General features: G+C 50.3%; 1 protein-coding gene and 1 non-coding gene across 6 annotated transcripts in view; both read right to left on the bottom strand.

Moving 5' to 3' along the window:
• Window positions 1-23,404, bottom strand: part of ABCA4 (ATP binding cassette subfamily A member 4) — a 129,681-nt gene that overhangs the window by 102,979 nt on the left and 3,298 nt on the right. For 3 of the 5 annotated variants that reach the window (XM_037162045.2, XM_053668243.1, XM_053668244.1), the window contains exons 2-6: window positions 18,276-18,369; window positions 17,119-17,260; window positions 14,426-14,565; window positions 8,101-8,228; window positions 1,308-1,505 (exon numbers count right to left, since the gene is read on the bottom strand). In XM_037162045.2, coding sequence (XP_037017940.2) covers window positions 1,308-1,505; window positions 8,101-8,228; window positions 14,426-14,565; window positions 17,119-17,260; window positions 18,276-18,369 — 702 coding nt within the window. Of the gene's footprint in view, window positions 1-1,307; window positions 1,506-8,100; window positions 8,229-14,425; window positions 14,566-15,511; window positions 15,620-17,118; window positions 17,261-18,275; window positions 18,370-19,448; window positions 19,510-23,404 lie in introns of those variants that run through there. The other 2 variants (XM_037162046.2, XM_037162047.2) reach the window with 2 other exon arrangements.
• On the bottom strand, window positions 16,585-16,686 carry LOC119061499 (U6 spliceosomal RNA). Its single transcript, XR_008392207.1, has one exon. It is a non-coding gene; the product is annotated as a U6 spliceosomal RNA (small nuclear RNA).

The following is a 23,404-nucleotide window of genomic DNA, read 5'->3' as shown; positions in this document are numbered from 1 at the left end:
CATGCAGTGTGGGGAGCTGAGAGACCCTTTGGGGGGCCCTGGGCTGTCAGTGGTGGTAGCCTCCATGGGTCCCGAGGCCTCTCGTCACTCTGGGAGTCCACCTCGATGGGCTGGGAACAGTGTGGCGTTCCACCAGAAAGTCACACTTGAAAAGGGATAAAGTGTGAACTCGACCAGAAACTGTGTGGTCTTGTATTTTGTTTCATTTTTAGAAGCCTTCATCTTACTTTTTAAGAAATCTGAGTGGCTTTTTGGGACTTGAGAGACAGCAACTATTAAAAAGACAAAAAAAGGTAACTTTTTCAACCAAGTTCTCAGTGACTGACACTCCTCCCAACACAGTTCTGGAAATTAAAACGTAGGCACAAGGAAAAAAAAACAATTAAATGATAGAAGCATTATATATGTTCCGTTCTCTGAAGGATTCTAATTTTGTGTGTTCCTTAAAGTGTGGGCTACAGTGAGTTCCTAAGGTAACAGGCCAGATTCTGAGCCCGGCCCAGATCCCCTGAATCAGTCTCTGGGGGTAGGAATTTGGAAGCTGCATCTTTTACCAGCTTCCCTGATGATGTTCACACGCTCTGAAGTAGGAAATGCTGCTCTCCACCTCCTTTCCAGACATAATTCCCTCCCATCTGACCCTTTTGGCAAAAGAGGGGATATTAGCAGGTCCCGAGAAGGGTGTCCGACATGCAGTTCCGGAATACAGGGTTCAGCTAGATCAAGGCTTTCCAACATTTTGAGACTATGAAATTTTCTATTATTATTTTTTTCTTCTCAGACACAGCAACCTTTGGGGTCAAGAGCAGACCCAGAACAGGAAGCTTGAAGCTCTCATTTTCTGAAGTGAATTAAATGTTTTGCATATTTTTTCATTTATATTTTCCTATTTATAAAGTGTTGTATTTGCCTGATAGATGAGTGAGTGATGAGGCCAGGGAAAGCCAGCTATCTTGCCCATGATCACCTGGCTAGGAAGTGGTAGGACAGGGAGTCGAACCCGGCCTCCGTCTCCCTCCCACGCTGTTAAAGGTGGTGCAGAGGACTTACCCTGCTTTTGGGTGCACTCACAGCTGCCGCAACCACATACCAAATGGTGACTCCCAGGAGCCTGGGCCAATACTCCAGAAATGCTACCAACCGATATTCCTTGGCCTTTGGAGCCTGGAACTTCCTCAGGGACTGTCTTGAAGCCCAGGCTCTCACCCTTCCTGCCTATCAATTCATGGGTCTCCAATGTCCTGCAACCAGGCCCTGCTGCCCAGGAATTACCTTCCAAGGGGCGAGGAGCTAAATACGTCTCTTACCACACGGAAGAGTTTGAAGAAGTCCACGTTGGCGTAGAATGTGTCTTCCATCCACTGTAGGATGCCCTGGGAGAGGGAGCACGTGGCCGCACTGACCGTCTGCGCCCCTCCGCGCTGGCTGAAGATCAGGAACCGCTGCAGGAGGGCTTCGCTGCAGGCCACATCCTTCAGCGCCAGGTCTGGGACTCCGTGAGCAAACTGCAGGGAGGTGAAGTGACGCTGAAAAACTGCCTGTGGTGGGAGAACACCTCCCCACCAGAGACGCTCTGTCCTCATCCACAGAACCTGTGACAACATTATTTTGCATGCTGAGGGGGATTAAGATCACAGATAAAACTAAGGTTGCTCATCGGCTGACTTTATTTTTGGATTATCTGGGTGGGCCCAATGTAATCACAAGGGTCTTTTAAATGTGGAAGAGGGAAGTAGGAGGCACACGGGGAATGTGATGTGAGAAAGACATGATAGGTCGCTGCCGGCCTTGGCGATGAAAGGAGGCCGCCACCAAGGGAGGTGGACTGGAAACTGGAAACTGGATTTCCCTCTAGACAACCCCCCGCCCTCTGCAACCCCGAAAGGAGTACAGCCTTGCTAACACCTTGACTTTCAGACTCCTGACCTCTGGAACCATAAGATAATAACTTTGCATTGTTTTAAGCCATTAAGTTTATGGTGACTTGTTAGAGCAGCTACAGGAAACTAATATACTCCCAAGGCTCATTTTACTAGTGAGCCATTCAGACTTTGAGGGATCCCTTCTCAGTACAGTGGGGCTTGGGGTACCATCAGGGCCTGCTCCTTGGAGCTCAGGTGTGGGGCGGCCAGAATGCATTTGGAGTGATGGATGGCAAATGGCCACCCCCCTTTTCTTGCCAGATTTAGCAAATAAAAATAATGAATGCCCAATTAATTATGAATTTCAGATAAACAATAAACAACTTTTAGAACAGTACATCCCAAACAGTGTCCAAATGGGCCGTACTTAGGTTAAAAAATTATTTGTTGCTTCTCTGAACCTCAAATTAAACTATGTATCTTGTACTTTATCTGACAACCTTAACCCCCAACTAGGCCACATCCTTCAGCTTCTGCGGAGCCCCTTGGCAGTGGTGACTGAAGCACAGTTCCCCAAATTACCTCAGTCCTGGCCGGGATACTTGACCACCCAGCACAGAAACCAGCCTCTTGGAGTCCTGGACTCCCAGCAGAGGACCCCCAGCAGAGGTACCCTCTTGGGTACCGTGAACAGGTTCCTGAGCTTCCCAGGTCTCTGCAGTCTTCCCATGGCTTCCAATTAATTACACAGTCCTCTGGGCTGGAGAGCAGAGCAAGCCCGGGCTCTGCTACCCCCTGCGTGGAGAGTGTCCAGAGCACAGATGGAAGCCTGGCCCTGAAATGAGGCACTGGTCACAGATGACAGAGGGTTGGTGTGGACTCCATCAATCCCAAGGGACTGTCAGGGGGCACAAAAATTCCAGCAGAGCCTTCCTGTTGGAAGGAAGACTCTGCTGGAGCCTATACTTTTGCCTACACTTTACTTCTTCACCCCCAGGGAAAATCTTAATCCCAGAGTATAAGATATTTTGAGGTGGAGGGAATGAATGAGCTCATTTTGTCCAAACCTCTAATATTCCAGGGGAAAAAAGTGATGGTGAAGAGGATGGGGGCCTTGAAAAGGTTACACAGAAGGCCAGTGGGAAAGCTGGGACACTGCAGAAGTCCCCCACTCATTTTGTCCCTCAGTCACTCGTTCATTCAGTGCTCATTCACTGAGTCCCCATTCTGCAGCAACGAGACTAGTTACTGATGAATCAGAGACAACAAGGTATACCCTGCCTGTGTAGCTTAGTTGGTTAGAGTGTTGTCCCCGTATGCCAGAGTTTCGGGTTTGATACCCAGTCAGGGCACATATAAAAAACAACCAAGGGGAGCCCTGGCTGGTGTAGCTCAGTAGATTGAGCGCAGGCCTGCGAACCAGACAATCGCAGTTCGACTCCCAGTCAGGGCACATACCAGGGTTGCAGGCCGGTTCCCTGCAGGCCAGTTCCCAGCAGGGGATGTACGAAAGGCAACTGTACATTGATGTTTCTCTCCCTCTCTCCTTCCCTTCCCCTCAAAGATAAATAAATAAAATCTAAAAAAAAAAAAAAAAAACACCAAGGGGGAAAAAACAACCAAGGATGTGTAAAAAGTGGAACAACAAATCAATATATTTTTATCCTCTCTCTCCCTTCCTCTGTCTCTAAAATCAATAATTGTTGTTTTTTTTTAAAGGAAAGAAAGAGAAATCAGGTGAACTTTCTGCTTTCTCAGGAGCTCACTCGCTGTACTTAGGTAAGTACAGGCATTTAAAGAGTAACAAGTGGAGGGAGGAGCCATTGAGACTTCCGCCAAGAGACGCCGTGTTTCCTCACACAACCAAGTTTAGAGACTAAATATTAGCAACAGAAAACACAGCCAGAACACAGAAAATTGAACTTTTTGGAAGTCTGATAACAACAAATTCTTCAGCCTGACCGGTAAGAGGGGTGAAACCAGCAGCTGTAGGAGCGGGGTTGCACAGGAAAACTCGGTCAGACGGACTCAGGTGCGCGGAATCCAGGCACAGGGTTGGAACAGGTGGGCAACTCAGCAAGTGACCGAGGGGGTTAAAAGCGAGGGAGCAGGGCTGCGGGTTGACTGTGGTCTCGCATTCGTGTGTGGATAGACAAGCGAGGGAGTGGGAAATTGGACGAGAGCCAGCAGCCCCAACTGCGAGCAGCGGAGGATGCCGCCATTTCCCCGCTCTGACCACGCCCCCACATAAGCGTCACAACCCAGCGACCTGGGAGTCCAAGGCTCCGCTCCCCACACTTAAAGGGCGCAAACAGACCAAAAATGGCTCAAGAAGATCTCAAAGCCCCAGAGCCTATAAATCTAAGCGATGAAGAAATAGCAAAACTCTCAGACGCACAGTTTAAAACACTGGTGATCGGGATCCTCACAGAACTGGTTGATTATAGCCACAAATTAGACAAACATATGAAGGCGAAACTAATTGAAATGAATGGAATTGCACAGGAAACCAATAGTGGTGAAAAGGAAACTGGGACTCAAATCAATGGAGTGGACCAGAAGAAAGCAAATAATGGCCAAACAGAAAAGAGTGAAGAAGCAAGAATTCAAAAAAATGAGGAGAGGCTTAGGAACCTCCAGGACATCTTTAAACGCTCCAACATCCGAATTATAGGGGTACCAGAAGGGGGAAAGGAACAGCCACCAATGGAAAACTTATTTGAACAAATAATAAAGGAGAATTTCCCCAATCTGGCAAAGGAAACAGACTTCCAGGAAATCCAGGAAGCTCAGAGAGTCCCAAAGAAGTTGGACCCAAGAAGAAACACACCAAGGCACATCATCATTACATTAGCCAAGATTAAAATGAAGGAGAGAATCCTAGAAGCAGCAAGAGCTAAGGGGACAGTAACCTACAAAGGAGTCCCCATCAGACTGTCAGCAGATTTCTCAAAAGAGACCTCACAGGCAAGAAGGGGCTGGAAAGAGGTATTCCAAGTCATGAAATCCAAAGACCTACACCCAAGATTGCTCTATCCAGCAAAACTTTCATTTAGAATGGAAGGACAGATAAAGTGCTTCTCAGATAAGATCAAATTCAAGGAGTTCATTATCACCAAGCCTTTATTATATGAAATGTTAAAGGGACTTACCTAAGAAAAAGAAGTTAGAAAAACATGAACAGTGAAAAGACAGCAAACTCACAGTTATTAATAATCACACCTAAAATGAAAGCAAACTAAAAGGACAGCTAGATCAGGAGTGGAAACATAGAAATGAAGATCTCAAGGAGGGTTAGCAACAGGGGAGTGGGAGGAGGAGAAGGGGGGAGAAGGTACAGAAAATAAGTAGCATAGATGGTAGAAAATAGATAGGGGGCAAGAATAGTATGGGAAATATAGAATCTAAAGAACTTGAGACACATGGTCATAAACTAAAGGGGGGTATTGGTCGGGACGGGGGGGTAGGGTGGAGGGGAATGAAGGGGGGAATAGAACAACTGTAATGGCATAATCAATAAAAAATAAATTAAAAAATATATATTTCCTAAAAAAAAAAAAAGAGTAGCAAGTGCTAGATTGAATGTAGTAAAGCCAGAGCACAGAAGAGGGAGCATTAAGAATAGTGAGTAAAAATAGCTAGTATGTATTGTTTATTGTGTGCCAGGCACTGTTCTAAGGGTTTTACATATATTCATTCTTTTAACTCCCACAGCAACCACATATGGTAGGCACTTTTATTATCTGCACTTTACAAATGAGGAAACAGAGGCACAGAGTCATTAATTAGCTTGCCAGAGGTCACACAGTTAACCATGCGGCCTTGCTGGGATTTGAACCTACAGCTACCCATTACCTGGTAGCTCTTTGTTGAGTAGGGAAGAGGGAGGGGGCAGGACAAAGAGTGGAGGGTTAACGACCAGTTTCACTGAAGAGACAACCTTTGAGCTGGGCCTTGAAGCAAGTCTAGGAGCTTACAGGGCTGGGGTGGGGTGAGGGCCGACCAGAACTGTACCACTCTCATCCTCTAGTAACTCCCTAGATGGGGGAGCTGTGCTCAGACAACAGGCTGTGCTCAGACAACAGGCAGAAAGGACCAGGCGGGGTAGCCAGTCCTGATGGCAACAAACAAAATTCCATGTTTGATGAGGATGATCAATTAGAGTTGTAAACCACATGTGGCTGTTAAAGTTTAAAATCATTGTTCCGCAAACTGAAAGGTCACCAGTTCAGTTCCTGGTTAGGTCACAAGCACGAGTTGCAGGCCAGGTCCCTGGCTGGGGCTGTGCAACAGACAACTGATTGATGTTTCTCTCCTTCCCTTTCTCCCTCCCTTCCCCTCTCTCTCTTAAAAAAAAAAAAAAGGAAGAAAGAAAGAAAGACAATCTTTAACATTAAATAACATTTAAAGTTCAGTTCCTCAGCCACACTAGCTCTATTTCAGGTACCTAGCTGCCTCGTGTGGCTAGTGGCTGCTGTGATGGACAGCACAGAGGGAAAACATTGCCTTTGTGGGAAAAGGTTCTAGTGGACGGTGCTGAGCTGGACACAGACCGAGACTGAGGCAGAGGAGAGGAGGCAGGTGTACGAGGCAAGCAGGCAGAGAAGCAGGGCAGGCACAGGGTGCAGAGGGTCCCAGGAGTGGTCTCTGCCAGTGCAGGAGCTCAGGGCTCCCCCTCAGGCCCTGGGGTTTGCTGGCCAGGGAAGCATCAGCAACTCAGAGCCAGTAATACTGAACAAGGTCACAACCTGGTGACCCAGGACCCTTCCTCTCCCCACATGACAGGCCTCTGCCCTGAGGACAGCAGCACAGCAACTGGAGGTCCAAATACCATATCAGTGAGGCACTGGAAAGACATTTCCCCTCAATGCCTGCCTTTATCTCCACCGCCCTTTTATTACCAACTGGAAGTCATCAGAGGCATTTCCAGGACTTGAGTTTTATGAGTTGAATGGCAAGCAGAGGGGAAAGTGACCAATTGATAGTGCTGCCCCCACCCCCTGGGGTTGGGTGGAGGGAACTCGGAGCAGGGCAGCCAGGCCTGATGCCAGGAGCCCACTGCCCCAGGACGCTGGGCCAGGACCTCGAGGCCCTGAACTAAAGTAGTGGCTTTCCCCACTGAGCCTGCCAGAATCACCTGGAGGGCTGGTTAAACCGTGGATTGCTGATTGGTCTACGGCTGGGGCCTACGAATTGGAGTTGCTAACAAGCTCCGGGTACTTATGGGTGCTACTGGTCTGGGACTCTGAAAACCACCAAACCTGACTGAGGAAGACTGGGCTCGGAATGAGAAAACCTGGATTCTGCGGCAACTTTGAGCTCTATATCCTCCTGCAAACCACTCAGTCGCCAGCCGCCTCTCTCCCTGTCTGTCTGAGCCATCTCATAATTCACGTGAAGAGCGTGTAGCTAAAGGGTGTGAAAGTCATGTGTTCATGGTAAAAATGCTCTGAATGAATACAAGAGAGAGTGGACGTGGACGAACTAGGTTTGGGGGTGGGGTGGCATGATTAGGTCAGATTATAGGAAGGGAATAAAGGAAGGAGTGTGCCTGGCATGGAGAGGAAACTGCAGGAAATCAGAGGCCGCTCGGCATGCTGCCATCATCAGTCTGTAACCTGGGAGTTACCCCAGCGCAGCTCAGGACTCTGCACTGCTGGCTCTCAGCCTGGGACTCTCCTCACAGTTATTTGTGTGGCCGCCTTCTCAGTGGTTAGGTTTGCTGAAACACCACCTCCTCAGGAAGGCCTTCCCTGGCCACCCCATCTGAAAATGCCCCATCCCACACCCACAGCCCTTCCCTGACTCCTGACCCTGCTGGATTTTCCTCCCAGCACCCACCTCCACCTGCAAATGCATGGCTTCCTTTGCCTACTTTGTATTGCCTGTGGCCCCCAAGTAAGCCCCCGGAGTGAGGGGCTTGCCCATATTGCTCACACTGTATTCTAGTACCTCAAATGCCCCTAAATATTGAATGAGTACATGAACAAACTTCACTTTCCTCAACTAGAAGAGGAGGGGGGGCCACGTGGCCTCTAAGGTTCTTTCCAGCTGTAAAACGCTGAGATGTTATGTTGCCAGGTTTGGCGCCGTCTCAGAATCCTATGAGGGCAACGCTTATCAGTGCAAGTAGCCCTCAGGAATTCTTCTGAACGTGTAGCATGGAGTATCCTTGCCTTTCTCAGGTTTGTGCTCACCCCTCCCTTCCAGGGACCACTGACCAAGGACATGAACCTACCTGCTCCGGTCGGACCAGGGAGTTGACCAGAAGGTGGACAACAGAGTCAGACAGGCCAATGTTTTTCGTGAGAAATAGTGTCAGTGTTTCTTCTTCTTTGAGGACATCCCGAATTCGTATTCCTCTGCCTGTATTTGAATGAGAGAAAGACCAGGGTGCTGAAGGGGAGGGAGGTGGGTCAAAACAGAAGAAAAATCTAGAATTCATTGGAAATATTTCTAACTGTATTCTTGGGGCCCCTAGGAGCTGTTGGAGGGCAAGCTTCCTGCCAGTCAGCTGTCCCCCAACACAGTCACAGAATTGACTGCTGAGGGTTGGTGTAGGACAATGGCTTTCAGTGAGATAGGCGCAAGGAGCTGGAGCAGGGAGATTTTGTCCCTGGAGAATATTGGGCACCATCTGGAGACAGGTTTGGTTGCCACAACTGGGGAGGCACTAATGGGTAGAGAACAGGGATGCTGTCAAACACCCCAAAATACATGGGACAGACCCCCTGCCTCCCCCCCCCCCCAAACAAAGGCCTAGCTGGTCCAAAATGCCAGGAGTGCTAAGGGAGAAAATTGCTGATCCAGGACTGGAGCAGACACACGCTCTGTCCACAATGCGGCTGTCATGCAGTGGAGGATCCTTCTTGGCCTTTCTGCAATCTCAGGTCTACGCTCAGGGCACTGACGTGGGCTAAGAAAGATGGGGCTGTTTTGGTCAAGAAAAATTTCAAGTGGAGAAGAGGGGATGGCCGTTGCCCGGGCTTGCAGTTTCATGCCCGAATCATCCTGGTCACATTCTTTCTGGCTCCACTCAGAATCTACTAGAAGCAGAATTTTTTTTTTTATGGGGAGGCATAAAGGACTCTTAACAGTTTAGGTAACCTTGGGGCAAGTGATTGAACCTCTTCCGAGCCTGTACTTTCCACATCTACCCCTCAGGGTTGTTGTGCAGTGACGAAAGACAAGGAATGCAAAGTGCTTAGCTCCCGGGCCTGAAAACAGCCTGCATGCAATGAATGCTTATTCTGATTGCGGTCACACTATTCTTACTCCTCTCAGGGGAGTCCCACTCAGGGTGCCCACCTCCTCTGCCTGTGTCCAGGGCCAGCACTCTGTCTGAAGCTGGCCTCTGTCACAGTTCAGGAGGTGCTGGTCAGAGAAGAAGGTTAAAGGCCCGGATATTTGTGAAATCGTTTCGACATTCTGGGAAGGTCCTTGGGTTGCAGGAAAATGTCTCTGCATTCCAAATTCCCTGGGAGCCTGCTGGCCTGCTTATCTCACATAGTTCTCCTTCCACTAGATTTAATCATCAAACGCCCCTGCTCCTTCCAGAGCCCATCTCCTCCCTCCCCAAATTCTTCCCTCACCAGGGAGCCAAGAGGCAGAGGGCCTGAATACGTGACAGCCGTCCCTTCTGTTTTCAGGACGTGACTCGCCCTGCACAGTGCCTGGTCCAGATAGACTGGCTGCTCATTTCCTTTTGAAAGGGGATAAGTCAGCCAGGGGCCTGGCTGTGCAGTGAGCTCAGGGAAACCTGTGGTGAGGTTCCACTTCCCTGTCACCGGCACCTCTCTCTCCAGGGTGGGGGCCCTTCAGAGTCCTGCCCCTGGGGAGCCCAGTGTCACTCCCCTTTGCATGAGAAAAGCCCAAAGGGCCACCTGACACAGGAGGGGGCCTACGGAAGGAGAAGGGTTTGAAGAGGGGCTGTTCTATTTTATTCTTGCCTTCCCTCCTTTTCAACAAGGTAATTGTGTCATCTTCAAAACTCATGTCCTGCTTCCTGTTTCCTTGCCCTGTGGCAAGAGCTCAGTTGTTTTTCTCCCAGTCACTTCTTTATGTACAGTGTTATGTTACACACACACACACCCCTCCTGAAAGTAGGGGGCTGTGCATTCTACTTTCATCAGCACCCCTCATCACACCTGGCGATGCTGAGCACCCAGGTGTGAGCCCAGGAAGTCACCTTTCTCTGCCATCCAGCACTGGAGTCCGGACATGGCATTGGAGCCTTGGTAAAATGGAATGGGCCAGGTAGGTGCCCAGTAAATGCCTGTTGTCTGGCCCTGAAAGTCATGACCCCATTGGACTGTTTATCTCTTTGTTATTCTTTAACTCACTCACCTGACCTTACATAAAAATACCTTCGCCGGGGAGAGGGACAGAATGAGGGAGACTGTATCCCACCCAGGAGACTGGGCGGCTGTGGCCCTAGAGAGCAGGGGCAGGAGCATTCTGGGCCCCCACACCTGAGGAAGGGTGGGGGCCGCCCTGCAGGGGACGTGTGGGGCCCAGCATGTACGAGGTGGCTGATACCAGACAGAGGTTTCACTAGACTCTCGTGGGAGAAATGTGAACTGGGGGCCTGAGGAAAGAAAAATAAATTTAGTTTAGAATGTGGTTCTGCTTGTTCTCTTCCCCACGAAGATTAGAGGCTGGGGAGGGGCAGCTGAGGCCCGTGGAGGTGAGGAGAGCTGAGGTGGGAGGGGGGCCAGGAGAATGCTTGAGGCTCGTGGGAAAAAGGTGTTTCAAGGTGATTGAGAGACTGCAGAGCTTCCTCGGGGGCGAGAGGGGAGGGGGCTTCATGTCTGCCTTTGACCACTCATCTTCCCCTGTAGAGAATGCTGTACTACAGGTTTGCTGGAAGGGAAATGCCACCTGCTCAACCATCAGCACACTTTCCCAGGTGACTGGGGAGCTGACTGGCAAAAGCACACCAGCGACAGCCGCCACCTCGCTTTCAAAGACTTAACGCTGCACCGTAGCTTCGGGCTGAGGATTCAACATTCCCAGGGAGCAGTGTCCCCAGGTGACTGTGGGACAGATTTTGAAATAGTCTGCAGTGCTGGTGGTGTACTTCAGTCCCCAGCCTGGAATTCCTGCAGAGATGGTGTCCCAAACTTTACTTGGGGATGGTCTCCTGTCTCCACGAAGGGCCACTAAGGCCAGGTGTTCCCAGCCCCCAAATTCTTTGGGGGCTTTGGCTGGCCGTTCCTGGCCCAGCCTGTGCAGCCCTCTGAAGCTGCTGTCCTTTTAGCAATTTCCCCCCAAAGCCTGCAGGTGTGCAGAAGGAACCACCCGCGTGCCAGTTTAAAGCGCGACCCGCTCTGGGGTTAGGAGGTAGTGGGTTTTGGTCCTCATACACGCATTGTAAAGGCCACAGAGAAGCTGAGGTTTGAAGTGACTTCCTTCACCGCTTCCTCCCAGCCAGACTCCAGGTGAGGACCAAACACTGAAATGGAGTTTCTGCTGGACGAACAAGGCAGGCTCGGACAGCCATTTTCTCTTCCGCTGTTTAACTTCAGGGGGAAAAGTGCTTTCCGGAGCGGCGTCCCCCACTCTGTTTCTCTTACTATTAAAATGCTGATTGTGCTCAGAGGACTATATGCGTAGTCCTGTAAGCTCCAGCTAAGTAAGTTCTTCTACCCAAAGCAGCAAAAGACACAGCATCTGTAGTCCAGTTTTACTACATAAAGTATACTCGTTACTATTTTTGAAACAACTACAACATAATGAAGTAATCTGCTAGTCCCGACTGAGCAGACTCCCATCCTTTATTTCTCCAATGGGGAGTGAAGAGAGAAAGTGGCTGATGGGAGGAGGATCAGACCTTCCTTGGAGAACTTTCCCCTCCCAACTCCCCTGAACTCTTGAAGTTCCACCTTCTCTCTGCTCTACACAGGCCGTCACTGTTCACTCAGTCCTTTCGCTTCTGCCCCAGAAGCCAGCGAACACTCGGTCTGACCCATCTCCACTACCAGGGACCAGCACCGGGCCAGGCTCGATGGGTGCTTGCCAAACGTCTGTGGCATATTGGCTGGGCTGCGCAGTGAGGCCCCCAGGACCGACCTGTTCCAGTCCTCCTCCTTTCTCATTTGGAACCGAATAGGAGCTGTGCCACCAGCCCCTCCAGTCCCCATGGTAGGCCCCTTCCTCATCCTTGTCATTCTCTAAGATCATCTCGAGGCTATCGCCTCTCACCCTTACTCCCGTCCTTGGAGCAGACATCACCTCCCAGATCCACACTGTTTCCTTCTCAGGCTCTCCGCTCCACCCCCCAAACCATCTTCCGGAACCAGCAGCCTTTGCTCTCCACCCCTGGACTGCGGTGAGTCCAGGGTTCCTGCGGGCCTGGCTCCCTGCCTGTGGTTCCACGGTTCCTGCTCGGCCCAGGCTGTTGCCACTCCAGTCCCTTGGGCCGTCTGCAGTGGAGCCTCCTGCAAACACATCATCTACACAACATCCACCTGTGCTTTGAGGAGACCTGTCAGAGTGGTTGTGTTACAGAACAACAGGGGCCCCTCCCAAGGAGGGTATACTAATACTGTCCTGACCACCTACTGGGCTCGTCTGTCCGCTGCCAGAGGAAAGACATCTCTCAATGCCAGAGCTTTGTGAAAAGGAAAGGAAAGCTTTATTTAAAGCTATACAGACTTAAAGTAGTGACCCAATGTCCCCATTACAATATCAAAGTCCTTTAGGAAAACCACAGACACCCACAGCGCTTCCTTTTCCCCTGCCCTAGTTCAGGGTACCGTATCTCAGGAAAAGAAGCACCCATCTGTGTTTCAGGTTGCTGGCACTATCAGCTATGTCGCCATCCAGGCAGGATCTCTAATTACTCCAAAGCCATGTAGCACCTTCTCATTACCTATTGGCAAAGAGTTTTTACCCTTTTTCTCCTGCCTTTCAGGCCATGTGGCCAAAGGGAGCACCCTAAAGCTGCGTGGGCCTCTTCTACCAAAGCTGCAGGGGTCTGCACTCTGGCCAAAACCTCATGGTTCTTTTCTTTACCAGAGCTGTGGAGAGGATAGGGTCACCACTCTGGCAAAGCCGCATGGTACTCCTCTGATTGCTGCCGGGTCTGGGTTTTAAATCCCCGTGCAGTCCTCCTTCGCAGCCCCATTTCTGACTCCTCCTACAATTGGCTACACTTGTCAGGACTCCTGTATCCTTCTAGCTTTACTGGGCTGCCATTGTGAGTCTGCACAGGTGTAGCCCCTTGTCGTGGAGCCAATCTTCTCCAAGCTCTCATGCAGTCGCTGTAACTTCAGGGGACCTGCCCCAGTTACATCTTGGGTGGAAGTCACTTCCATCCCTCTGGCTCAGAGCATGGCCACAGCTATTTAACATATCTATGCAGCCAGTTAAAGGTTATAGATAAGTTAAATGACCATGCCAAAGGTTAGCTGCAAAGCCTTTGCCGTACAAAACAGCTCTCAATGGCCCTGCCCCATTTGTCCCTTCCCCAACTCACACCTGGAGGGGGAAGGGGGGAGAACATCTAATTTGTCTTTCTAATTATTTCCTGGACACCCTGAATCTGGACCTCATTCTAAATTCCTTTTTGGGGCCCCACTCTTGGCTGCGCCCTGTTACAGTTGCCGGGGTTGGGTGGGTTTGTTCCTGTTTTTCTCCGGGGAGGAGGGGCTGGGGAGGGAGCTCCTCCACTTATCTGCTCACTGTTCCTGACTCCAAAAGGCTCTCCTACCCACCCAGTCTGGACTCTCATTTCCTTCACCTGCTCGTCAACCAAACTGTCACCTCTGTTCTGCTTCAACCACCATGGCCACACCTGGGGGCTTGTTCTCACCTGTCCTGCCTGCCTGCGAAATCTTGAATTCACATACTTCATTTTCTGACTACAACCGTCAATCCTTCCATCCCGCTCATTTTCTCAGCCCTTAAACAGGATCATGAACCCCCCTGAGACCTCTAGTTCCTGGCCCCTCCTCCCATTATCCCCCGGCCCATTTCAGCACTTCTGTCTTCTTGTCCATCCTTATGCATCTTGGACCTGACGTGTAGTTCAACACCACCCTCAACCCCCTTCTCTCCTGGACTTTCTATGCCCCCCTCAAACCTCTGGCTCTGTATCCCCCAACTATGCACCTTCTCTGCCTCAGGGCTTGGGGTGCTGAATATCAATAGATGAAGTCAAATGATTATACGTATTTATCTCATGATAAACACATGCTCTCTGGCCCCCCGAGTCCTTCATGCAACTTGGCACTGGGACACGTGTTTCTGCTTAGCTTGCTCTCTAGGCCTCTGGAAGCTGTCCCACCCCTTTACCTCACTCGGAAAATCCCTCTTCCCTGCTTCTACCACTCAGCCTAGCCTCCTACTTTCAGAGCACAAGCTGTCCTGGCGAGCTCCTTCCTGTCTCTGGACTTACCTGGGTAAGAGCTTGCTGGCCCTTCTCAACCTCCTACTGTCTAGGCAGGTGGGAAGAGCAATCTTCACCACATCTCCCCACTCTTTCCTGTATCTTGAGTCTCTCTGATGTATAAGACAGGTGAGAGGAGATTGATGGCTGAGAACATCGAAGCCCACCTTACCTGCAATTTTCTCAGGGTGAGTTCGGAGGGTGTCCATGAGTTGGGATAAGGTGCGAAGGTCTGTCCAAACATGGCCAAGCCGCTGGCTCTCTGGCGCATCCATGAAGAGTTTGTGAAAATCGCAATACACCCTTGCCAAGCTGGGAGAAAAACAAGGCCTCATCAGTAAAGACATAGCTGCCATTCTCATAATAATAATACCACCTTGTGCAATTTTTAAAGATACCATCTGCTTGACCTAGCTACCACATTATGTATTTTTATGATAGTGCCTCAGCAAAAGGAGAATAATATTTTTATTTCTTTGTATTGAATTCATATAACATAGCAGACAGGGGCAGTGAGCAATTCATTCAGTCCTCCAACTTTGGCAGGGCCAGGTCATCTCTTAAGCTCACTTTCTAGGTGTCTTCTGTCCCAAGAGGCTTTAAGAAGAATATTAGTAGCTATTACTGGAGGTTCTTTCCAACTATCACCCACTTCACTGAGACCTGCCCTTCCAGCCATTTACAGGGGGAGGGTCTGACAGCCTCACTTAATCCACAAGTTCCTCCCTGCATGTGTACACACACGCACACCTCTGCCAAGGCTGATTGGATGAGGAGAATGAAGCCAGGCCAACCAGATTTGTCCCCAGGAATTTAAATAATATTCAATGATGCTCTTCCCATTGCCTGAGGCAAGGGGCTGTGAACTGAACAGCCAGCACCAGCCCGGGCATTGGGAAGCAGGAGACACTGGTTCATGAAGAGGCAAATGACGTGGATGCCCAGGGAGAGACGAGGAGACCAGACCTCACAGGCCCAGATGGCAGACGGCAGCTCTGACGGCCCTTCAGTTCTCGTCCTGCCCCTCCTGATACCTGACTCCAGCACCTTGGCTTGTGAGAAGGTCTAGTGTCCAAATCATATATTTTCCTCTGGGACTTCAACATGTTTAAAGGGGTTTCTGTGCCTTGCAAGCAAAAGACCCTTGAATAAGCCAACATTTCATCTGTAATGTATGCGTGAAACGTGAAACCCAGATTTCCTGGTTCACATGCTGAGCACACACTGGCGTCTGAAGCCTCCCTTCCCCAGCTCTCACCCTTCAGTCCACAGACGCTGCCAGGTCCAGCCCCACTGGAGCTCCATCCGGCCTCACTGGGAAGTCTCCAGCGCTCCCTGATCCCACCGTGTGACCCATGGGATCTCTCAACATGGGCAGGCATTTCTTCTCAGGCCCCTCAAAGAGACTCAGGCTGAATGTGTAGATTGTGAATTACAGACTCCTGGCAGTCTTCGCGGCCATGGGAACCCAGCTAAAATGGCACCTCCTGGCTGTCCTAGAGAGACATGTGTCCCTTCTTCTACCCTTCTGTGATCCAGGGGTCAGCGAACAGTAACAGGCTCCTGAGCCACGATTTTGTCACAACCAGTCAACTCTGCCATTGTAGGGCGAAGGCAGCTACAGATTGTTTCCAGTGGGGAGGGCCGCCTCTGAGCATTAGGCTGGCTTACTAAATGTTCTTTTTTTTTTTCCAGTCAAAATACAGTTTTGTCCTGGAGGAATTATATCCAGAGGAAAAACTGAAGTAACAACATACCTCAGTTTCCATCTGCCCTTGGGATTTGGTTGAAGTCCACTCTACAGTAAGCCCTTGTGGGTGACTCTCCGGTGTGAGCCTCACGGGCTGCAGCTCGGGGCCAGCCCCGTGGGTGGAGGCCAGCCCCGTGCTCGCCCCTGAGCCTCTGTCTAGAGGACACGCTCACCTCATGTCCTCTCACCCGACGGGGATCCCAAAGGTAGACTTTCTTCCTATGGAGTGGACTTGAAATGCGACTCCAGACCAGAAGTCGTTAACCTGAAGTCCACAAGTCCCCTGACATCAATGTCATGTTTTGTGTCTGTGTGTTCATTCTTCCTGGAAGAAGGGCCATCAGTTCCCATCAGTTTCTTGGAACGGTCTGCGGACCCACAGGTTCAGAGCCGCCGCCCCGCAGCCACAGCCGCGGATTCTGCCGCCCGAGGGAGCTGATGGCATCTATGAGAGAGGACTTGGAATTTGGCCTTTTCTCCCAGGGAGCAAACTTCATCTCGTAAATCTTACTTAATTCGTCCTTAAAATATTCTCTGACATTTTTCTTAACCTTTAGATTTCCAAGAAAGCTTTTTTTTTTTAAAGGAGTGCTTCGTGAATTTGCCTGTCCTCCTTGCACATGGGCTATGTTAATCTTCTCTGTGTCGTTCCTGTGTTAGAGTGTGTGTTGCCTGATGGACACTGACCAAGGAGGTTTTTGGAGAAACAGGTGTGCCAGGACGGCCAGGGGGGCAGTGATTTAAGGCAAGAGAAGGAAAACTAGGTTTTCCTTGTTCTATGACTTCACCCAGGCAGACAGATGACCCAGAGGCAGTGGACACATCTTAGCAGGCTCCTGCCATCAGACTTCTGGTCACATCTTGGGAACAGAAGGACCGAGAAATTGTGTCCTGTGGTGTTAGTTTGAAGCTTTCTCCCCAAGTGCCCTGACAGCTAATAGAATGCTCCAGAGAGGAAACATGCCCTGCTCCTATGAGCTAAGGCTTCAGCAAGCCATGAAAACCTTCATTCAGCATGACAGCCTCTGTGTGTGTGCACGCGTGTGCTCCGGCGTGTGACGGGATGAAGGGGTGTGCAGCTTCTTCCTCCTTAAGGTGGAAATCGCAGCACTTACATGGAGTTGTTATAGTTTGACACAATTCCGGGAGATTCTCCTGGGGTGGGACTTTTAAAACAAGGATTGTTCACATTGCAGAAAATTCCCTGGAGCCATGGCAACATTCCTGCTGAGGGCATCGCCTTGTTGGGAAAATGGCCTGTAAGACAGGAAATGAAGACAAGAAGTTAGTCCTCCAGACCCAGTGGGATGAAGGTCTGGGGGAGGGGGCTGGGGCCTCTGCAGGAAGGAGTCTGCCCCTCTGGGGCTTTGCTTCTTCCGTTGACATTTAAAAAGCAGGAGTGACTGCATGGCAGGCCCTGCACTGTGTCCCGGAGGCAGGGCCGCTTCTCTCAAGCCATCAGTATAGTAGAAGACAGACCAATGTTCTAACAGAGGCATAGATGGAAGCGCAGCAGGGGGACAGAAACGAGTGCATCATTTTATGGTGGAAGGGGCAAAGGGATGTTTGCTCAAAAGGCCTCCGCAAGTTGCTGACCCTCGAGGAGAAGAGGTTCACCTGTTTCTTCTTATGAGCACCTGCCTCTGAGCAGGCAGGAAACTTGCAGATTGTAGGCTCCTTGAGAAGGGGATGGAGGGGGACGAGGAAATAGGGCAAAATTTCGGTCTTAGGACTCAGGAAGAAGAGAGTGAGGAGCAAGAAAAGGGGACTGAGCCCTTTGCATTACTCCTGAGGCCTCACACCAGCTGCCTAGGGGGCAAAGATGTCCCCCTGCCCGGAAACCAGAGGGACGTGGTATAGATAAGAGAGGCACTCACAGGCTCACCCTAGAGCCCAGGACACTTCGGGGCCCAAGAAATAACATTTCATTAAGCATGATTGTTATAGCATCCCTTTTCCTTATTTTTCTCTAGCACTGTGTATGACATATCCCTAAATTGGTCTATACTCTGCTCCCTTTAAATACTAGTTACAGTTTAGGACTAGAAAACAAAAGCAAAAAATCACATTCATCAGGAACCACGTACAAGTATTTGCATAGAATGTGTAAGAATAAATGATTACCTTAGGTAACACTGACCAATCTCTGTTTTCCGCATGGTAGGCAGGAAACGATAACAAGCAGCTATGATCCTGGCACCCCTCCCCCAAGACCTGCCTGAACAAAAGGGTGGGGCCCCCGGGGCTGCCGAGGTGGCCCCGCTGTGCTTACATTCATGTTTTCCGTAGAGTGGGTTCACATTCCTTAACCAGATCAAGACGAGAAATAAAGATAAAGGCCACGTGAGTTCCACCACAAAGCGAACCTGGATAAACAGAACAAAAAGAGAGAGACCAGTGATGCTAAGAGGTTATAGGAAGCACACCCAGAAAAGACACACCTCATCTCAGCACCTGTCTATGCAATGAGCCTTTGGGTATTTCCTAAAGGATTTCCTTTTCTTATCCCTTCTCCCATACTACCTCTACCACGATGTGTTAGACCAGCAGGACATGGTGTCCACCAGGGCTCCATGTTGCCTCTGTTTTATTTTGAAGATTTTATTTATTTATTTTGAGAGAGCAGAAGGGAGGGAGAAAGAGAGGGGGAGACACATCACTGTGTGGGTGCCTCTCACCCCCCCCCACCCCCCGCACTGGGGACCTGGCCCGCAACCCAGGCATGTGCCCTGACTGGGAATCAAACCAGTCACCCTTTGGTTCACAGGCCTGCACTCAATCCAATGAGCCACACCAGCCAGAGCTGAATGCAGTTTTCTAGAATAGAGGTAACCTGGCTGGTGTGGCTCAGTGGATTGAGTGCTGGCCTATGAATCAAAGGGTCGCTGGTTCAACTCCCAGTCAGGGCACATGCCTGGGTTGCGGGCCAGGTCCCCAGTGGGGGGTGTGTGAGAGGCACCCACACAGTGATGTGTCTCCCCCTCTCTTTCTCCCTCCCTTCTGCTCTCTCAAAATAAATAAATAATCTTTTAAAAATAAAAAAGAGAACTCAGGACTTTGATGAAGGATCATCAAGATGCGCGCTCCCGTGCTTTTTGGATGTTGCTGTGCAGGTGAGCAGATCCTGGTGCAGTGGGGCTCCACCGGGTTTCACCTGTAATGCTGATGCTGCAGGTAGTGAAGATCTCAGCATAAGCTCTCCTGTGGATACCAAAACAGAGGCCCGGGGAAGGCAGGCTACGGGGCAGCGTCCCATCAGCAGTGACGGCATCAGAACCAAAATCCAGCCTCCTGTCTCCAGGTCAGTGCCCTGCTCCTGCCCGCCGCCCTGCCTTCTAACGCACATTAGACTCTGCGTCTGTGGTCACCAGTAAGCGAATGAGTATGCAAGCGATTCTATGAAATACTGTGATCCACAGCAAAGTCAGCAGGAATCTAGGTTTACCGGTATTTCTCCTTCAGCCATTCCTCACTGCTCAGAGAAACAAAGCAGGGCATGCTGTTGTGGGTTTTTTAAATAGACATTGCTGCTACAAGCATATGGTTGAAAGTCGGCATTTGAGTTTAGGTTCAGTCTTGAGTTTGAGGACTCTTGACTGCAGAGGAAGAAGAACTTGCTGGTGGTCGCAGCCCACACTCTGAGCATGGCACACGGGGATGGGATTGAGCAGGAGGAAGGGGGCGTGGACTGGTGTCATAGCTCTTCAACCTAATCCCTGATCCAGAGACCTTAGGAAGAAAAGGCATAAGACTGAAAAATCTTAAGCAGGTGGCTAAGAATAGACTTAAGTATGTATAGATCAGGTAGAGGCTATTAGCAAGGCCATTTAACCATTTGTTGTTCCTTCCAAACAACGTACTCAAACTCTCAGCAGAACTGTGGAAGCCATACCGGGCGCTCATAAGTGTTTGTTCTTTCCCCTCTGTAAGGTCTGTCGGCAGCAAAGTTACCACTGCACAAATTATAACATAAGCCGATGAGGAAAAAAGGAAAAATGCATTGAAGAAAACAAAGCAAAAACTGTTCAGGGCAGGTGGTGATTATGGTGTTGCAACTTATTACAAAATGTTTTACTCAAAATATGTCTAGGGAGGATGGTGTTAGAGGAAACAGGAGATATTATGGGAAGAAGAAAGAATAATAGACTTTCCTGAAGGCACTCATTTTTCAGGGTCCCCCTACACATTCTCCCACACGAAGGCAAAACACCAAGGTTGAACAATTCCCATCCAGTGTTAAAGGGACTGACCCCAAGCACACTTGAAAGCCATTGGAATGTGGCAGTTCCTTCTGGGTATGCAAATCAGGGGAAGAGGGACGGAGCCTCCTCCCTGGTGACCCCATCTCACTGCTCACACTCTGCTCTCCCCAGACCAGACCAGCTGTTCCCACGGCAGCCCACACTTCCCGTCTTATCGCTCGTCATGTGCCAGGGCCACTCATGCTCCTTCAGGTACGGGCTCCTCTCACTGGCTGTAAGCCTCCCGAGGGCAGGGACCACGTCTGTCCTTGTCACTGCTGTGATTCTAGCACCCAGCACAGGGCCGAGCTCATAGTAGGTGTCCGATAAATATGGAATGAGTGACCCTTTTCCACGGCTGGTCTAGGAGGCTCCTCTGGGAAAGCTGGAGGTGACACAGAGGCTCAGGGTCACCGACGGTGTTCAGATTTAACAAACTGCACCGGCTTCACATCTTCTGTTCTAGATCCTCCCTGTTGCTAAGGTTGGAAAACAAGTCTGGCAAATTAGCCTCGTGAGTAACAGGTGCAAACAATGACACCGAAGTTGTTCCTGCTGTCTTTACCAAGAAAATGAGACAACCGGTCTAGGTTCTGCACATCTGACTGTTCCTAAGACAACTGCCTGCAACCTTGGCTTTCCATGGAGTCAGGCCGCCTCTTTCCGTGGAGCCAGTCTATCTGGGAGGAGTCTGCTTTGTTAGACATTGACGCTGGTTTGGGAATGGGCATATCTGGGTTAAAAATCACTTTTGCACTTGCTTAATATCTGCATCTCAGTTTTCTCATCTGTGGAATGGGACCATTTTGTCCTCCAGTTTACACCGAAGGTTAAGAGTGTGACAGTACTGAGGTTCATACCTGGCTTTGCTCCCTGGTAGCTGTAGGACATTACAGCTAACTTCTTGGTGCCTCCGGGTCTCATCTGTAACATGAACGGTGATGCCAGGACCTGCCCCCCAGAGCAGCTGAGAGGGTGAAATGAATTCACCGTATGAAACCCCTACGGCAGAATCTGACCCGAGGTAACGTGCAATAAACACGAGTCATTTGTTATTGACTCTTACCTCTCACAAGGGCCACAGGGACAACTGTAGGTGACGACATGTTGCAAAGGCTGAAGAGCCAGGAGATATAATTAAAATCATCTGCAAGCTCTTAGGCCTCCACTCATGCTCATGTTTTTTCCCTTTTTCCCTTTCTGGGTTCAGAGCAACTCGTTTGCCAGTTTGGAAGCATGGGGTCTCCTGATAAACTGACCACCAGCTGTCCTCCGCTCCATATGCTGGGGGGCTTGAACCAGGGCAGGGGTCAGCCAGCCTGGCCTACCTTTCCCAGGGATAAAGTTCCCAGGCCCGAGCTCCTGCATCTCAGCTCTCTCTGCAATTTTAGTCACACACTCTCATCCACTCACTCCCTTGCTCCCTCACTCCCTCACCGCTGCTTGTGTTTTTGAAGTATCTGGTCTTTGCAAGGCATTGTGTTTTGAAGTCTTCCCCTCAGTGGGGGTCCAGATCAGGACTCTCCATTCCTCCTTCATTCTTCGCTTGGCCCTACTGGCAAGTGGGGCTTGGCAGGTGCTCCTCTTCTCCTTATCTCACTCTCAGGGCTGCTGTTCTCTGCCTGCATCCCTGCCCCTCTGTGCCCCGCCTCCTTGACCTAGGTCTGCGGTTCTCATGTGGCTGTGTCCCGGAATCCTGTGGGGAGCTTAGGAAGTTGGCCCAGATTAATTCCACCAGCACCTCTGACTGGGGGACATCAGTGTGGTTTCTCACACCTCTCAGGTAGTTCCAATGTGCAGCCGGGGCTGAGGGCCACTGGCATAGGAAGTGGTTGGGAATCTTTGAAAAACATTTGTGGGGATGTCATTGTTATTGTTCTAACTCTGGGAACATTTGTTTTGGAGGGGCTGCATTTCACACTTCACTCCCTGCAAAAAGACCACTGGCAATTTTTTCCCCCGCCTGGCAGGTCCTCACAACAACTGCTTCTCCCCCCGCCCCAGAATCATGCTCATCACCGCCCAGAGCGGCATCCTGGTCCTTGATGCTGGACTGTGCGGGGCATACCCTGGGGAGAAATTCCGCAGCGTAATTAAAAGCATGTTTTCAGAGCAGCTCTGGCTACCCCCAACCCTTCCCTTTAAACATGTCTGTAACTTTAATTAAGCCCAGCCGAACTCTGAAGGGGCTGGTGGAAGTCTTTTCCCCCCAAACTGGTATTTCCTTGTTCTCTTTTTTGCTTCCCCTCCCCCTCTCTCCACCACTCAACCTACATGGGGGAGGAGGGGTCCCAGAGAAGGGCAGAGTTGTTCTTGTAGTTCTAAATCTTGGCTGGTTGGATTTTTTCCCTCCTACTCTGTTTTCAATTTAAAAGTGGGTAAGCAAATCTTGGAATGAGCCGTGTGATTCGCCTGCTGCACCCAGAGCCCAGACAGGATTCTTAGCCTGGACGAATTTGACCCCGGACCTGGGTGCACTCGGAGCTGGCTGCCCAGCATTCCCGACCCTGCCGGGTTCTTCTTGCCTAGTGCTGGGCCTGAGACCAAGAGCCATAGCTGTACCCATTCCTGGAAATGAGAAGCTCCCTACTTTCAAGAGTCCTCAGGCCTCCCCCAACACCCTTCACTGGCACGGAAGCTGGGACTGGGCAACCCAAAGGGGGCCTTAGGCGGTGAGCTCTCAGGAGCTGGAGACAAATCTAATGAGTTTTATAAAACCTCCCTGCCAGTGCCTGGCCTGTCGCAGATATGGGGGGATGTGCATTTGTCCTGGACGGTCGGTGCAAAGATCTCTTGTCGTTGAAAGTGTATGTTCGAGGGATAAATTCTTCGAGAAGTCTTCTCTCACCTGGGCCAACCCCACTTGCCCCTCCGAGATCCCAGAGCTCATCCTCACGCCCCACCCTGGGCTTCATTCTGCTCCACTGTTGCTCACATTATTTTGCTTAGCGGTTGCGCCTGGCTCCGAATTCTATGAGAGCAGGGGCGATGTCTAACTCACCTAAGCACACAGGAGGTGTAGGGCGACCACACAGCCCAGTGTGCCAGTCCAGTGCTGGTTTACATTTGTCATTCTGGTGCAACTGTAAGTAGGTTCATGGTGCCCCCTTTCACTCTCATATGGGCCCTGGCTGGGGTGAAAAATGAGGGTTTATATTTG

This window comes from Artibeus jamaicensis, unplaced genomic scaffold, assembly GCF_021234435.1.
Source record: "Artibeus jamaicensis isolate MK-2021 breed Jamaican fruit bat unplaced genomic scaffold, CSHL_Jam_final contig_482, whole genome shotgun sequence".
Classification (NCBI taxonomy): domain Eukaryota; kingdom Metazoa; phylum Chordata; class Mammalia; order Chiroptera; family Phyllostomidae; genus Artibeus; species Artibeus jamaicensis.
The sequence above is the reverse complement of the archived record's forward strand: the minus strand, read 5'-3'. Positions and strand labels throughout refer to the sequence as shown.